This window comes from Corylus avellana, chromosome ca8 (assembly GCF_901000735.1).
Source record: "Corylus avellana chromosome ca8, CavTom2PMs-1.0".
Classification (NCBI taxonomy): domain Eukaryota; kingdom Viridiplantae; phylum Streptophyta; class Magnoliopsida; order Fagales; family Betulaceae; genus Corylus; species Corylus avellana.
Genome location: NC_081548.1, coordinates 8,355,547 through 8,374,701, shown reverse-complemented (window position 1 = coordinate 8,374,701; position 19,155 = coordinate 8,355,547). Strand labels below are relative to the sequence as shown.

At 34.4% G+C, this 19,155-nt stretch overlaps 1 protein-coding gene across 1 annotated transcript; it reads right to left on the bottom strand.

Annotated features, from left to right (window-relative positions):
• Positions 1-429: 429 nt before the first annotated feature.
• LOC132189051 (uncharacterized) lies at positions 430-2,038 on the bottom strand. Its single transcript, XM_059603533.1, has 2 exons — positions 1,720-2,038; positions 430-782 (listed from the first exon to the last, which is right to left on the bottom strand). The coding sequence occupies exons 1-2, from the start codon at positions 1,927-1,929 to the stop codon at positions 495-497; spliced, it is 498 nt and encodes a 165-aa protein (XP_059459516.1). The 5' UTR covers positions 1,930-2,038; the 3' UTR covers positions 430-494.
• Positions 2,039-19,155: the final 17,117 nt, after the last annotated feature.

Genomic DNA, 19,155 nt, shown 5'->3' with positions numbered 1-19,155 from the left:
AATTTGGTTATTTTGGATGTGTAATATGTATATAGGTGATGGTAGACACATTAACCTTGTAGCCGTTACAATTTGGTTATTTTGGATGTGTAATATGTATATAGGTGATGGTAGACATATTAACCTTGTAGCCGTTACAATTTGGTTATTTTGGATGTGTATTATATATTTGGTTTATGTTTACAATATGTACCTTGTGTATGAAACCATTATATTTTTGATAGAAAATTCATTTTTATCAAATTATATCATGAACAGGCTCTTAACTACAATTGCACGAGGAAAACACCAATGACACCAAGACTAGGTGTAAACACTACTTTATAGAACACAATCAATGCAATTCGGTTGGAATAGGTAAATGTACAAACAATTGAAACTCATCAAATTGTCATATTAGGAAATTGAAAAAAGGTTTCGCACTTTAACATAGGTTTCACACTTTAATACAACATACTAAATAATAGTCCTTAACGTACATAGGTTTCTCCCTCTCACGGCAACATTGCCCTACTAACAGTGCAATGACGTTTCTCCCTATCATTAACAAAACAAGACAACAACAAAAAAGCTAAGATCAAACAAGTGGCCAATGACATCCTTAAGTTTTTTTCAATGCTATTATTTTTGTACTTTTCAGCAGCAATTTGCAACGTCAACTTTGCCACTTCAGTTTCAAAACCTTTCTTCTGATCAGCTATTTGGGCATCAAACTGTGACACAGGGAGCATAGCTTCTTCGTCAACCCACATAAAATAATCACAACCCCGATCACTTTCGCTCTGCATATTTCATAAATGAGAATTACTAACCAATTCACAAACAAAGTGTAATATAATTCACAATGGAGTTCTTCAATGTTATTTGATTTAAGAGAGTCAAAAACAAAAGAAGACAAATAAGACAACAACAAAAGGAGACCTTATGAGCTTTCAAACTATTTCTATTTATGGAGTGTGAAACATTTACATCCCTAATTCTAATAAAAAATAAAATAATAATAAGAATTAAAAAAAAAAAAAGAGTCTAAAGACCCACCTTTCTAATTAACATTATCTTTATTTGCTTAGAACAATAAATAATTGCTGTATGCTCTAAGAGAGAGAGCTAAAACAGTCGCATAGAATGGGAATATATACCATGTTATTATTAATTATTATTATTGGGAATAGATTGACATATGTTTTCATCATGTACATAAAAACGATGTCATTAAACTTCAAGAAGCAATTAACCAAATTAATAAGGCAAAAGGGGATAATAATTAAACTTATGCTATTGGGATACAGAGTGATGAATGGGATACAAAGTGAATATGCTATTGGGATACAAAGTGATGAATGGGTCTCAGAAAATGGGGTCCTGCATTTCAAAAGTAAATGAATATGTTCATCAAATATCTTCTTCTTTTTTTTTTTCTTTCCTTAATTTTTTTGGCAGCTTACTTATTCAAACAAATTCATATTAATGGGTGTAAGTCTTCTATTCTCATCACATAAGCAAATGAAAAACGTCTAATATAAGTAGTCATCATCAAAAACATCAAATGGAACCCACAAAAAAACATTGGCTACACAACATGGAACACATCTCTTAGAATAGACCCACAAATCCAAACCAGCAATCACTGTACAGATTTGAATCAAATGGAGAAAAGCATAAAGAAAGAAAGAAAGAAAGAAATCGAAAACCCCTAATTTTTAAAACCTAAATTCGCACCTTATATTTACCGCATCCAATAAACCTTCTACCAAGATTTTTCTGCGTGCGAGAAGTCATCACTGGTGATTCTATTCCGCATAGGCATTTCGTACACGTAGAGGTAGACTTCGCCGGCGAACTTCCCACCGACAGTACACAGCCATTCGCATCATCTTCGCCAGCAAACTTCTCCATCGTTGACGATGGGACCAGCTGCGTGACATGCATTACAACAAGGGGGACCACAGAACAAAGGGAAGGCAGAATGCAAAATTTTAAACCAACCCATCCGACAATAAGCAAACAATATACACATCAACCAATACCTTTCTATGTTTAACCAAAAAAAAATTCACAGCAACCAATAACTTTCAATTTTTAACAACAAAAAAATTATATTCAAAACCAACGGGTCTGCTGCAGACAAGGCAAAAATATAGAGACAAAAATATTCTAAACATAGGGACCCATATCACTTTTGGACACTATAAAGCGAATTCTCCTTCGCACTTAATCAGAACATCAATACATATACAAAACAACCAAACCCATTCTCCACAAAATGTGAAGGAAAACAACCAAACCCATTCTCCAGGAAAATCTTCTACAAACAAACCAAACCCATTCTCCACAAAATCTTTAACAAAACAACCAAACCCATTCTCCACAAAATGTTCTGCAAAAGAACCAAACTCATTCTCCAGAAAAATCTTCTACAAACAAACCAAACCCATTCTCCACAATATCTTTAACAAAACAACCAAACCCATAGGAAAAACTCAATCGGGAAAGTGGGCTACCTTCAGGATGACGGGACCGGATGCGTGAACGGGAGGCTGCGTGAAGGGACTGCGACGACCGGCCGGCAGCGTGCGAGGGGGGCTGCGTGGGGGCTGCGTGACCGGGGGATGGCTACGATCGGGCGGTGCCGCGTGCGAGGGGGGCTGCGTGACCGGGGGATGGCTACGATCGGGCGGCGCACCGTGCGGTGGGGCTGCGTGAACGGGGAAGCCGAGAATCGGGCGGGGGGATGGGTGAACCAGGGGAACGGGTGAGATGCGTGAGCGTGAGCGTGAGAGTGAAGGAGAAGGAGGCCAAACTGTTACCTATTAACCTAAGCAAAACGGCGCCGTTTTGCTTAGGGTTCCCTAACCATAAGCAAAACGGCGCCGTTTTGCTCCAGCTTTAAAAAAAAAAAAAAAAAATGCCATAAGGGCGATTTCGTAACTTAACCCTAATAAAACGGCGTCGTTTCGAGGTTTCCGTCCAGACTAACGGTTTTGACTAACGGAGTGGCCAAAATGAAAAATTTTGGTAGTTTGGGGGGCTACTTTATGAGTTTTGGAACATCAGGGGGCTAAATCGCAAACGGCTGGTAGTTTGGAGGGCTTTTTTATATTTTTCCCTTGATGTTTAGAGCATTAATTTCTTTTTTAATCTTTTTGGGAGGTTTTGGGCACTTGTCAGCATAGTGTCCTTCTCCGCAATTAAAACATTTATTTTTTGAAAAATATTTTTCAAATTTAGATTGTTTACACCGTTTAGGAGGAGGCTTAGAAAATTTAGGTTTATTAAATTTTCTTCTCTTGTTACTATTGTAATATGGAGGGGATGATTTCATGAGAGCTTTAGATTTCTTCCTATGCGTTTTGGATGGAGCCATAGGGGGTAATCTTTCTTGATGGTACTAATCTCATGCTGCAAATCTGAGATAGTAACTACCTTGGATTTTGTTTTGAAAATCGTTTTAAGGTATCCTCAAGAGATATAGTGCCGACAGGTTTTTCAACAATATCTTTTGTCATGAGTTTCTTAAGTTTTTTAAGATACTTTTCTTTCAAATTAGGGTTTTCAATTTTTGAAATCAAGGTAAGAAGCAAATCTTCTTGTTCTTCCGATTTCGACAAAACAGAGCAAGTTTTTGGATTGCAGCAGGCATTAGTGCAACCAATTTGAAAACAACTTTCAGATATTTCTGATGCAGATCGATAGTCAAAATCAGAGGATTCTAGAAAATCATTATCAGAAGAATAATCTGAAAAGGCATATGGAGGGGGTGATTTCATGAGAGCTTTAGATTTCTTCCTATGCGTTTTGGAGGGGGCCATAGGAGGTAATCCAAACTGTTCACAGAAATTTCCCATTTCATACTTAGCTTTCTTGGCGTTTTTAAGCTGCTGTCTGATCATCTTTTGATCGATGCACATCTTAATGCCAAATTTTTTGACAGTTGAAAATCACCATAAGTTAAATTTTCAAAATCGATGAGACTAGTGTCAGTACTGATCAATTCATCTTTGACTTTGTGAGCAAATAATGAAGGCAATCCGTCAATGAACTTTTCTTTCAAATAAGGTTTTTGACTATCAGGTCTAACCATGACATGGGAAAGAAAAACATCTTGATACCATCTATAATCAGACATAGTAGGGCATCGAAGATTGTTCAAATAATCAGAAATACGGGAGGCAATATTGGAAGGAGTACCGACAAAATGTTTGATAATTGTATAGATCAGGGAGTTAACACCATCAGGTTCACCCATTCCGATTTTCTCATCGAAAATAGGTAATCCTTCTTCATCACTCTTTACTGCTTTCCTGATCTGATCGCTTTGGTCTTCAGTGAGATAATTATCCCACCAATTTCTAAGAGTACTAGAAAAACCAGTAGCAAGTAAATCCACAATATTAGCTTGGCTTTTATTGTGATTTGTGAGATAGGCATTAGCAACCATGGACATATGATTCATCTTATTGAGCAGCTCTTGCTCAGACAAACCGTCAATATTCCATTCATACAATTTATCAGCAGACACAAAGAATTAGGATTGGAGAAACCTTTCCTCAAATTGCAAAACAGGAGGAGTAGGCTTTGAATAAAAATTCTTTGTAAGATTGAAGAGTTTAGATCCGTCATAGATCCTTTGGAGTTTTGGCTCCATTTCAATCTTGCCAAAGTTTTGTTCAAGAATTCTGCTGTCAGAATCAGTGGATTCTTGAGAAGAAGTTTCAGAATCAGAAGAAGAAATTTTTTTATAGATCATTACGCATAGTGGCGGAGCTAGGATTTTGGGTCACGAGGGTAAGATGTATTTATTTATTTATTTTTATGAATAAAAAAAATTAAAGCGGAACAAAAATTAATTAAAAATATTAAAAATAATATATCTAACTCAACAAATAAATAATTTAGCAAAAATTAATTACTATTTTAAAAATATAAATGTAACTTACAATTTATTTTGTTACACCTTGTGTTAATTTATTCAGTTGTCCTCGACGAGTCTTCATACCTTGAAATCGTTGCATGATTTGTTCATTGCTAATAGTCTTGAATATATCATTTTTAATGTACATGACCAAACAATCATTCATCTACTGATCTCCCATTTTTTGATGTAAATGATTTTTAACAATATTCATTGTTGAAAATGCTCTTTCAACTGTTGCGGTCGCAATTGGCAGAATCAATGACAAATTCATCAATGAATAAATCAATGGATACACAATATCTTTTTTTATTTCTACCATCTTCTCAGCAAACTGTCTAATCCCTTTGAGTGCTGCGAATTCATCACTAAAACGCATGTCAATGATATATGTTTCAAGTTGGCTGTCCAAGGTGATAAGTTGAACTACTGAAAAATCATTCGGATAAAATTGAGTAAGACGAAGTAATTTTTCTTTATTAAAAGCAGCAAATGAATCATCTAGACTCAAGCACGTAACACAAAGTAATAATTTGAAATTTGCCTCATTAAAACGATAGTTAAGTTCTTAGAGTTGCATGTCTATAACATTATAATAAAGCTCCACACGGTAATGACGTGACTTGTCCATTCTTTGAGCTTTTCGACGTGATCAAGGTTGGTATAGTTCATCCATATCAGGGACATCAATATTGTTTTTGGGCACAAAACTGAGAAACTTCTTCAAATTTGTTCAATCCATCTTCTGTCATAGCTGGTAAACGCCGCTTTGAAACTTCAACCAACTTCATTGCATTCAAATATTTTGATCTTTTCATTGTACTGTTTGAGATAACTCATTTGTAATCCTCAAAATAGTTATCATCAAATATAAATTGAAAGCAAATTCAAAGTTTGGAGCGACTGAACTAGTATATTTGCTTCTAATCTTTGTTCGTAATATAAACCATCTTCCACAATATCTTCAACAACATCAATGACAGAAGAAGACATGAGAATAAGACTAACAACTGCACCGAAATGAGAACTCCAACGCGTATCTCTAGGTTTGATTAATTTTTTGATTCAAGCCACCACTAGTAGAAATTTCATTATTTAGTAGTGCTTCCACAACTTCAGCAGTTCATTTTTCACGAAATACGTTATGACGTTTACGTGATGCTTCAATAACATTGAAAACACTATTAACCATGCTAAAAAAAGTTGAAATTTGGATGCAATTTTTAGCAATAGCAACTAAAGTTAATTGAAGCTGATGTACAAAGCAATGAACATAATATGCAAATGAGTTGTCATTCAAAATAAGTGTTTTAAATCCATTCAACTCTCCTCGCATATTGCTTGCTCCATTGTATCCTTGTTCTCGCAATCTACTAATACTTAAATGATGCTTGCTAAGCACATACTGAATTGTTATCTTTAATATTATAGCTATGGTACTGCAAACATGTGTAATGCCTAAAAAACCTTCAATCACATGACCTCGCTTATCTACGTAACGCAAAACGATTGACAGTTGTTCTTTAAAAGATATATCATGAGATTCATGAACTAGTATATCAAATGAAGAGTCTCTAATATCTTTAAGAATAGCATATAGAGTTTCACTTGTTGTAGCATTTGCTATCTCTTTTTGAATGTCTAGTGCAGTCATTTGATGATTTTCAAGAGCATTTTCTAAGACTACATTGTCAATTTCTTCATTATGTTTCGCAAGAAACTACAACAATTTACGAAAATTCCCTTGATTACTTGAGTCTTTAGATTCATTATGGTCACGAAATGCTAATCCTTATTGTTGTAAAAAGCGAATACAATCAACTCATGCATTCAAACGAGTTCTATATTCCATTTTCTATTGATCTCATTATTTGTCAAAAAATGTTAGGGTGCTTTGTTTCTGGTTTAACAAAGCTTTACATGTTCCTCGAGCTTGATTATGTGCACTATTGTGAGCACCCACATGATTCTGTAACTTCTCTTTCTTCTTCCAATTTCTAAACCCTTCAATAACAAATGAGTCTCCTCCTCCTTGATTTACAGTGTATGATTTGAAAGGATAACAATATAAGCAATACGCATCATCCTTTGAAATGCTGTATTCCAACCAACCATCATATTATTTGAACCATGCTAGATTAAAATGAAGTCAAAATTTTCCAAATTTTGTTTTTGGAAAATCATGGTCAAATGATTGGGAAGCTCAATTTTGTAAATATGCTCTTCTGATTTTGTCTCTATCATTAGCATGGTAATCATATATATTTTTTTTCCTCAAGCACGGATCTAATGGCAGATTTGCTAAATCTACCTCAATACAAGCTTGTTTAGATTTTGATTGGATTTCAATGGAATCATTGTTGTCATCCACAATCTCAGGCAACTACAATTATATATTTCATACAATTAAAATATGTTACAAAAACTATATATATTCATAAAAAAATTAATTTAAAAAAGCAATCTAAATATAAAAGAAAGAGATATTTTTATCATTTAATAATAAATTGAAAAATAAATTAGCGTAAAATTTGATTGCATACCTGAAACTTTTCAAGAAAGAGAAATTGTCAAAAAACAAAAAAAAAAACAAAAACAAAAAACAAAACAAAAACAAAAGAACTGACTTTTTGTTCAATTGTATTGCATTTTCACTGTATTTCAATTGTTGATTGCCTAGACGAAGAAAAATTTGACGAACTTTGAAGAGAAAGGGATTAAATAATCTGATTGCCATTCAATTTTCAAAATACTGAAACTATTGCAAATCACAGGTTTGCAAATTGCAAGCTCTATAGTCGCCATTCATGTTGTGGTTATTTATATATAGGTTAACATGTGGTATTCACTTACTAAAAATTAAAAAGCCTATAAAGTTAAAAAAAAATCTAAAACCAATTGAAAAGCCTAAAAAGTTAAAAAACCTAAAACCTATTCATAGTCATACATGTCACGTTTTCAGTTTCCTTAGTGTGCTTAACTTTTAGTACTCTTCGTTGGTGTGTGCAGATAAAACTCTTATTTATTTATTTATTATTATTATTTTCTTTCTTGTGTTGTACAAGTAAACCATAAATAGCTAGGAGTCTAAGACCTATGTCACTTATAAACTTGTCATAGTGTCATGTGATTTTTTTTCTCTATGCCATGCGTTGCTTAACTTAGACGCAATTTGGTTATTAAAACGCAACTTTTGTCTTAAGTGAGACGTAGCGTCTTAGTCAAAAATTAAAAGACCTAAAGTAATCATCTTCTTCCTTGTGCAAACTAAATATGAAACAATACTGATGAAACCAGTCTAACCAGAAGGCAGAAATAATGATGAATCATGAAACCAAAGATGTCACGGACTCACGTACTAAATGCCGGTCCTCTTAGAAAATTTTTTCCTGTAAATTTGAGGGTAGGCAACCAGGGGCGGAGGAAAACTTCTACAGGAATGTTTTTTTTTTTTTGGTCGGGGTTGAGAGGGAGCATTTGACCCCTCTAGACCTCCCCTCCCTCCACCCCTGATTAGGCATGAGTTGTTTGTGAATTATTTTTCTATAATGAAATGTATTTCTCTATTGTGACCATATAAATTTATTTGTAGATGATGAGAAAGTCAAATACAATGCATGACTTTTCTAAAATAAAAAAATGTACAAGGTTCAAAATCCAATGTTGGTGATGCATCATCACCAACCACTGATATCTCAGTTTCCTAAAAGTCTCCTAACAACTCTCAAAGAGCTGACGTCGATGAATTTGATATTAGTTCATAACAACATGATCTTGGATTGCGTCCTCAAATATGAGATTATAATATTAATCAACGGGATGAAATCCGACGACCTTACATTAAAGTTTGTCCATACCGACCTATTCTCTCTAAATACCTGAGATCTCGACCAGAAAATCATATTCGTAGCTTTCAACTGTTGTGGTTCAAGCTATTTCCTTCATTACCTTTATACTCAATTAGTAAAGATGCAATCTTTTTTCTAGCATACTTTCTCTTTATAAGCTATCTGGACATCCTACTCAACGTGTTGGGTGGTCCCTTCTATGTGGGGACCACATGGGCTACAAAACAAAGCCCTTGTTTTGTAGTATATATATAAAAGAAACACACATACATGTGCTAACACAAGAGACAAAAAAAGAGAAAAAAAAAAAAAAGAGAGAGAGAGAAGAAAGAATAGCACTGCACATCGCAAGGAGAGAAAGAAAAAGAAAAAGGAGAAAAAGGGTTTTGCCTAATCACATCCATTAGATATCAGAAGGTTGTTTGTAGTCCAATCTTGATGAAATTTTAGTATGTTGTTCATGAAGATGAGTGCTATGTATTGACTGGTGTCAATCGTTGGACTTCTTCTACAATCGCTTGGTTGCTAATACCTGCTTTGTGAGATCTTTCTTTATTCTTGTTGGAATCCACTTTATGGTGATGAATTTATGTTTAATCCAAGAATGCATGTATTCTTGATGTAATGATGACCTCTGGATATTTCTCTAGGGAAGACAATTGTAAACTCATTATTATTGATAGTGGAAGATTTGACTGGATTAGGTCTCGTGGTTTTTTTCTTCACATTTGAGGGTTTTGCACATAAGAATCTTGGTGTCTTGCTTGATTATTATTCTGCTACTGACTGAGTAATTTGCACAAAGAAGGGTAGATTAGTTCCGTTGAACATCTGAAATTGGTGTTCACTCCTAACAAAGTGGTATCAGTGCCTTTTGGTTCATTGTCAGTGTGGAGTTCTTGTGTAAATTAAATGGAGGAGTCATCTAACAACTTGGTTAAGCTCACAGCCTGCAATTATTCAATTTGGAAGACGAGGATGGAAGGTATTTTGTATTGCAAGGAGTTGCTTGAACCCATTGAGTTGAAAGGTGTCAAACCAATTGCTACAACCAACGATGGTTGGAAGAATTGAATAGGAAAGTCGTTGGATATATTAGGGAGTGGGTTGATCAAAGTGTCTTTCATCATGTAGCCAAAGAAGATGATGCTTACAGTCTTTGGCATAAGTTAGAGAGTCTTTATGAATAAAAGATTGCTCAAAACAAAGCCTTTGTGATGAAAAGGCTTGTGAATTTGGAGTACAAAGATAGGCATAGTGTTACGGTGCATCTGAGTAATTTGCAGGGATTGTTGAATGAGTTGTCTACCATGAAACTTGCACTAAATAATGAGGTGCAAACATTTCTTGTGTTGAGTTATTTGCCAGACAGTTGGGAAACCTTGGTGGTCTAAATCAGTAATTCGGCTCCCAATGGTGTGATAATTATGGGTATGGTAAAAGACAACATGTTCAATGAAGAGGCAAGAAGAAAAGAGCAAGGTATTTCTTTTCATCTATAGACACTTGTTATAGAAAGATGGGGGAGAAGTAAAAGCAGAAAACCTCGTAGGTATGACAGTCGTGACAAGTCAAGAGGAAAGTTCTTCTAAAAAATAGAAATAAAATTTTTTCACTATGGAAAGCTTGGGCATATAAGAAGAGAGTGCACAAAGTTTGAAATGGAAAAGTTGAAAGGAAAAGACGAAGAACGTCAAGAAGAAAAAGACACTGTAGCAGTTTCATATGATGGTGATGTGGTATTTGCTTATGATGAAGCTTATGTTAATCTCGCATGTCATGAATCTACGTGGGTAGTTGATACAACAATATCTTTTCATATTACTCTATATAGAGATTTCTTCTCTTCCTACACCAGTGGCGATTTTGGTTGGGTCAAGATGTGAAATGAAGCAAAATGTAAAATTGTGGGCATAGGAGATATACAGCTAGAAACCAGCATTGGGTGCAAATTGATTCTCAAGGATACCAGACATGTTTCTGAAATGTGCTTTCTATTGGGAAACTTGATGATGAAGGCTACCACACTTACCTTGGAGGTGGAGAGTGGAAATTGAGCAAGGGTTTTCTTATCTTAGCTAGGGGAAAGAAGGTTAACACTTTCTAAAAGATAGATGCAAGACTAGTCAAGGGAGATGCGATTGTTGTTGAGAATGAAAACTTCACTGAGCTATGGCACAAGAGGCTTGGTCACATGAGTAAGAAGGAACTTCAGATTCTCGCCAAGGAAAAAATCCTACCTAATAATCAAGGTACGTCACTAATGCCCTGTACTCATTGTCATGTTGGAAAACAAAAAAGAGTTCCATTTCAAAAATCCTCTTCATCAAGAAAGTCTAATATTCTTGATTTAGGTCACACTGATGTCTGCACTATGAACACTAAAATTCTAGGTGGTGCACTTTATTATGTAACATTTATTGATGACCACTCTAGAAAGGTGTGAGTTGTTGCTTTGAAAACCAAATATCAGGTATTGAGTGTGTTCAAAGTCTTTCATATGAAAGTTGAAAGAGAAACTGGAAGGCAGCTAAAATATGTCCGTGTAGACAATGGTGGTGAATACAGAGGATCGTTTGAAGAGTATTGCAAAAGCCTTGGCATCAGGCTTAAGAAAACTGTGCCCAAGACTTCGCAGCATAATGACATAGCGGAAAGAATGAATAGAACCATCTGTGAGAGAATTAGGTGTATGCTCTCTCATGCAAAATTGCCTAAATATTTTTGGGGTGAGGCAATGAGGACAGGAGTTAACTTGATAAATCTATCTCCATCAGTTCCTTTGGATGGTGACATTCCTCAAAGGTGGGTTTGGACATAGAAATATGTTTTTTTTGATCACTTGAGAGTGTTTGCCTATACGGCATTCGTTCATATTCCTAGAGATGAGAGGTCAACGCTTGATAGTAAAGTCAATCAATGTAACTTTATGGGTTATAGGCATAACGAGTTTGGTTACAGATTGTCTTATCCCGTTAATAAGAAAATCATACGAAGCAAAGATGTCGTCTTCTTTGAAGATCAAACCATTGAAGAATTGGATCAGAAGGCAGTCTCTCAGTGAATACCGTGTTGATTTGGAACCAGTTATTCCTCCTTGTGTGATGCATGATGAACACATGAGAGATGTACAAGAAGAACATGTTGATACAATTGGTGAAAATGGTGGCCTGTAATTGATAATGTGGAGTCAGAAGAACACCTAGAGCAAGCTTCTTCAGAACTATCCGTTGAGATTCAGTTGAGGAAATCTACTAGAGACCGACAGTCTTCTAGAATGTATTCAATTAATGAGTATGTGTTACTTTCTGATGAGGGAGAGCTAGAAAGTTATCAAGAGGTTATGCTACATGACCAGAAAAATAAGTGGTTAAAAGCCATGCAAGACGAGATGAAATCCTTGCATGAGAATCACACACGATTTGGTGGAATAGTCTAAGGGCAAGAGAGCACTCAGGAATTGGGTGTTTAGATGCAAGATTGAACCAAACAGATCATAGCCAAGGTACAAGGTGAGACTAGTTGTAAAAGGATTTGGTCAAAAGAAGGGCACTGACTTTGATGAAATACTTTCACCCATGGTAATGATGTTTTCTATCAGAGTATTTTTGGGTTTGGAGATTGATGAGTACAAAATAACACATATTTGGGCCTCTTAATTTGCATTTGCTAAGTCTTTAGTTTTATTATTTTCTAATGTTTGTGTCAGTTTTGGTGTCTTAGTGTTTTACAAGTTGTTGAGAGAAAACTACAGTCTTAATGTGAAAATTGCAAAGAAGTGGGTAGGTAGAAATTTTACTAGGAGTAATGATAACTTATGGAAGGTGAGGGGGGGCATTTGACCTCCCTCGACCACCCCTCCCTTTGCCCTGGTCTTGGGATTCTCTCAACAAAGCTAGCTCAAGAGGCAATGCTTTCCTTCACACTTATAAATTGACCACTAACCCCTTCTACAACTGATGTGGGATAACCCCAAAACAACGTATATTCATTATAGATAGATTTAAGAATTGAAAGAAAGTTAAGAATAGAAAAACATTATTCTTTTTTAAATCATATAATGAAAGATCGTAATTCACTTTCACATAATTGCTGAGAGGTCATGTGAAGACTTGATGAAACAACATCTACACATACAAGGGTGCTTCACAATTTCTTTTCTAAACAAATTTCAAACAATCTGCTACAATTGAAAGTTTGTTTAAGTGCTTGCATTTCAAGGTATTGCATTTAGAGGTTGAGATGAAAGTGCAAATCGTGGAAATTTTCTTAAAATATTGGATGTGGTTGTTTTATATAATAAAAAGATTGCTGAAGTGATTGTTAAAGGTTGTAGAGTTCTAAAAAATGCCTTTTACACATCACCAATGATACGAAAAGAAGTTATACATGTTTTTTAACCAAAATGAAGAAGGCAATTCGTGAAGAAATTGATGATTCAATTTTTTACATAATTTTTTATGAAGCTCATGATGAATCAATGAAGGAACAAATTGCTATATTTTAAGATTTGTCGACAAAGATGGCTTTGTGAAATAACATTTATTTGGTTGTTCATGTTCCCAATACTACAACATTAACCCTAAAAAAATGGGATATATTTTGTATTTCCTAATTATAAGCTAGACATTTGAGACATTTGAGGGTAGGAATATGACGATGCAAGTAACATCCGAGGTAGGTAAAGTGGGTTGCAAGCTTTGGTTTCAAATGATTGTCCATATCTCTACTACATTCATTGTTTCACACGTCATTTAGAATTGGCATTAGTCGTAGAATCGAAAGAAATGATTCTCGTTCATCTATTTTTTTTCTAAATTGAGCTATATTGTCAATATTGTTGGTGTCTCATGCAATCATAAATTCATAATGAACAATTGAGGGTTGCTTAAGCTGCTTAAATTGCTCACATGATTGAAATTGATGAGATTGAGAGTGGAAGGAGACTTATCAAATTGGTACTTTATAACAGGCAAAAGATATATGTTGGAGTTCTCACTTGAAATCAATTTCTAGCTAGATCAAAATTTTCAATTTAACATGTGATTTTGTTCTTAAAATCATTGATGAGGAAAATACTTCTTCTCAACGAGAAGAAGCAGGCTCCATTTATCAGACAATGACTTCATTTGAATGTGTCTTCATTTTGCATTTCATGAAAGAAACTATGCATATCATTGATTATCTATGTCAAGAATTGCAATCCAAATTTCAAAATATTTTAAATGTCATGCATCTTGTTTCATCCACTAAAGGATATATCCAATAATATAAAGATGATAAATGAGATGCCTTACTTAATAATGTGAAGTCATTTGGTGATAAACACACCATAAATGTCTTAGATATGAATGCTCGTTACTTTGAAAGATGAGGTCAAGCTTGCTATCAACAAATAGACTTTACAATTGAGCATCATTATCGAATGTATATTTTTGGTGCCACAATATATTCTCAATTATGAGAATTAAATCGCCGATTTAGTATGTAGTGAAGTTGCTTATTCTCAGCTCGACTCTTGATCCTCAAGTTGCACGTTAATCTTTTTAAATTGATGATATTTGTCATTTGGTAAATAAATTTTTATACATAAGACTTTACCGATCTTGAAAAAGAGTAGTTGGAAATAGAACTTTACCATTATGAACACAATGTAGTTCAATATTCAGACTTTCAAGGATTATCAAATATTTCTGAATTATGCCAATGGTTGGTTAACATCACCAAATCAACTGTCTACTAACTTATTTTTCAAGTTGTTGTACTTGTACTTACTCTTTCTCTTTCTATTGTAACTACAAAACAAGCATTTTTAGTTATGAATATTGTCAAAACTAGGCTTCGCAACAAAATTGAAGATGAGTTTTTGACTGATATTTTAATGTTGTACATTGAAAGAGAAATTGTTGTGAAATTTAGTACAGATTCAATCATAGATGATTTTCAAAATCTAAAAGAAAGTCGAGTTTAATTTTGATAGTTGTTTGAGCTAAAGTTTGAAATATGTTATGAAACAACTACTTTGTGTATTTTATTTTATTTTTTTGTTAACTCTAAATTGATACTAATTTTGTTCTTATGCATTAATGTAATCTTCAATATTAATAAATTTCTCATTCATGCTTTGGCATCCTATCTTATCATATTTTTTGTTTATAGTTTGACTTATGATCATAAGACTTTCTAGCTCCATCCCTAGAATAAAACATGCATAAAAACTAAGGATTAAGAGTTGGGCTAAGCCTTCTTACCTCAAGGTGGAAGCTTCTCCAAGCCCTTACGAGAAAGACCTCTAAGGTGGGCTCTCTCTCTCTCTCTCTCTCTCTCTCTCTCTCACACACACACACACACACACTCTAGGGTTTGATTTATGGGAAAGGGGTGAAATGGAATCTAGGGTATATTGTAAGTCCTTAAATAGGACAGTCCCCTGAATTGAGAGCTCGAATTGTTCAAAAGCATGCAGGTGGGCAATGATCGATCGTTTAAAGGCATCAATCAATTGTTATATGCCACGTGTATCGAAGATCACATTGTAACCTTAAGCTGTGAGCTGAGTGGAGGGCGAATCAGCTACCGCGTCACGTTCTGGGGTTGAGTGAACATTAGTTGCAAAAACCTAATAATAATAAATTTTAAGTTAAACACATCTCAACACATACCACAAAAACACTCATAAAACATGAGTTGGAAAAATTGTTCAAAAGCATGCAGGTGGATGTCGATCGATCATTTAAAGGCACTGATCAATTGTTATGTGCCACACGTGCATTGATTGATTGTTATGGGGCTGAGTGATCGTTGGTCGCAAACCTAATAATAAGAAATTTAAATTAAACACATCTCAACACATATAATAAAACACTTGCACACGCCGAGCGCACACTCACTCACACACAAATACACACATATTAGAAAAGTTTCTATATTTTAAATAGTTTAAAAATATTTAAAATGTCTCTTGGTTTCAAATCGGTAATTAATTAAAATAATTGACATGTATTTAAGTGGGGTGTTACACCAAGATGCAAACAATCATCAATAGAGTTGGCAGCTAGGAAATAAAGTAGGGTCAGAGCAATGTCTTAGAACATGCACCCACCTTTAATAAAACCCATGTTTTGCTCATATGTGGCAACTAGTTGCTTATAGGTTAATGGACTCTTCAAATAAATATGTATTTTCTACAAAAGTAAAATTTAGTTAACTAAAAAGTGAAATGATTTTCCGAATCAAATTCACCACATGTTAAATGTCTTACACAGGTACGAAATCAGCAACAACAAAAGTTCATTAATCCTGTCAGTCTATTAGTGCACAATTTTGTAAGAGAAATAATTTTAATTTTCTAATGGTAAAATAAAAAAAAAATGTTTTAATTTATATGGGTTACGAGTAGGAGTGGGCAAAATCATCCCAAACCCGCTTTGCCCGCCCCGCCCAACCTAGTTATTGTCAATAAAATTGTGGCCGGTGTGGGTCGAATTGTAGGTAAGCAATTTTAAAATACCCAGGGTACCTGCCCCGCCCCATATAACCAAAAAAACCCTAAAATCCTTGATTCTTTCTTTCCTCACGCAGTTTCTCTCTTTGTTTCCTCACACAACCACATTGTTCATTCTTCACTCAATCTAGCAATGCCTCATTCTCTAGCCTCCACGAACCACGACTCCACTTCCAGTGCTCCACGCTCAACCACGTCTAGGTTCCTCTCACTCTGAATCTCCTTCATTCTCTTTCTCTGAGGCTGAGCTTTGTTTTGAACAAGCTTATTTTTATTTGATGGGGTAAATGAGTTCTCCTTTTTTTTTTTAACCTTATGATTGTATACAAATCTATTTTTTGATGGTTAAGAGCTTCTAACTTGTACCCTTTAGAAGGAATTGGATGCTTCTATGGTTAAAAGCCCTATGAGATTCTACTAAGGGTGGGTGGGTGTTAATTCACATGCTACTCGTTCTTTTCTTGCTTTTGCCCTTTTCTTTTATCTTCTCTCTGAAGTTTTCTTATTGTAATTTAATATGGATATATAATGATTGAAGGGATTGCTTTCACTTTTGCAGAACAAATTAGAAAGACACATAATACCCACCCCGCCCCGCAAAACCCGAGACCCATCGGATATTGTTCATTATAGCCGGGTCTCGGGTGTAATTTAAAATACCTTCTAGGTGCGGGTCGGGTATCCAAAACCTTCCAAACCCGGCCCAATCCAACCCGCGACTACCCCTAGTTATGAGGGTCATCCACAGGTTAGCATGTTGACTTGATTGACCCATTTACTAATTTTTTCTTATCAAGTCATCTAATTTGATCTGAATTCTATTTTGTTATACCTTAACCGCTAATTTTGTATTAAACTCATGTTAAATTTGTGGGTTGCGTAAAAAACTATGCCATAATGAAAGGTGGTTGGTAAATAAACTCCATGAGTAATATAGTACTCTATTGACCAAACCGAGCAATGGCATATGCACGTGACATATTCAAACCTTGAGAGGAGGGGTGGCACGCAACTCATATTTACGTATTAGGTTTGCGTCGTGTTGATACATGGGTATAAGATTATATAGTTCAACCCAAACTTAATTTATTCAATTAAATGGGTTAGAGACTCCACAACTCTAACCTACTAATTTCATGTTGGGTTCGCGGGTCTTATAAAAAATTGTTATCCCTAAATATCACATGTCAGGTTTGGGTCTTGTCAAGGCAGGGGTGGAGAGGGGGTTGAGAGGGCCGGGGCAAATCAGCCCACAAAATTTTTCTTTATCCTTGGTAAAAGTCTTTAGGATGTTCTGGTTGCCTACCCATAGTCATTCCTCTAGGGCATGCAGTCCTAACTCCACATTTGTATCGAGATATAAATATAAGACTATATAAATCAATCATAACCCGACTCATTTATTTAAACAACTCAGACTTTTAAACTCTAACTTACTAATTTTATAACGAGTTTGTGTCAGATTCACAAATTATGTTAAAAACTACCCGCCATACTTGAAAGTAGCTAGTCAAATATGCAGTTGGCAGAGGCATCAGAAGTGGTAGACTGAATTATACTGCATGCAGATGGAAGGGTAGATGCACGTGGCTTGTTGGGAAGGGTTTGGCACCCACACTATTAAACTCGATCATCCCTCTCTCTGTCTCGGAAATTATTGGCTAAAGGTGGCAGCCATATAAACTCCGTGAACGGTAACCAAACCGAGCAGCGGCTCATGCACGTGAATATTCAGACCTTAAAGAGTAGTAATGAATCAAGAATTAGGTTTTAGAACTGAATGATGAACCCTAATTTTAAAAATTCTTAGTAATTGTTTCTATGAGAATTTATAGAACATTCTTATGATATTCTATAATGTATATATTGTTCAATTTTAGTTATTCTTCTTTTTCTTTTTAAACTTAAATTCTTAGGATTTTTCCACATTATATATCATTTTGTCAACTCAGCATTTATTATCTCAATATTTATTATTTTTAAAAGTGAGAAATTTTAACGTGACTAAAAATTCTAGAATTTAATTTGAAAATAATAATTATGATTTGAGAAAATCTACATAATTATTAAAATACCTTAAAAATTTTTAATTTTTAATTTTTTTTATCCCTATTAGGATAGCATGAGCAGTATAAGGATTATAAATGATATAATTCATTATTTTTCAACCATTTTTTAACCATCTCCATACTAAACGATAATCCACATTGAATTTATATGGACTCCACATGAATCAATAAATCTAATGATTGATATATTTAATTAAAAAAAAAAAAAAGATGATTTAAAGATGATTGTATAACATGCACCAACTTACCAATGCAATTATGGTTGTTTTCATATAGATTCATGAAAGAGAAATGAAATCTCCTCATTGCGGAAATTTATTAAGAAAACTACCTTCTAATAGCAAATGTTACCATCTATTACAAAATTTAGTACGTACAATTTTACTGTAAATTAATGTGGCATTTACTGATAATAATAATAATAATGATTAATATATATTTACATGTATGCATGACAGATAACTTAACATTTTTTTGTCATTCATTAATAAGGATTGAAATTTTCTTGAAGAAAATATCCTCTAACTCATTTAAAATAGTGTCAAGTGTCTATAAATATTTAAGAGATTTAAATTCAGTCTAAGTTAGTAAACTACTATTAATGACGTTAAGAATTTAATGTGCATTTTAAATGTTAATAGACACTTTGCACTATTTTAAATATGTTTGAGAATATTTTCTACACTGCTTTAGAGGAAATTTATGTCCCATTAATAAATTATCCGCAATGAATATGGATGTCAAAGAACAAGCAATTTCTCAATTGTTCTTATTTATTTTCTGTTTTCCACATCCAATAAAATGAGATATATACGATGATGT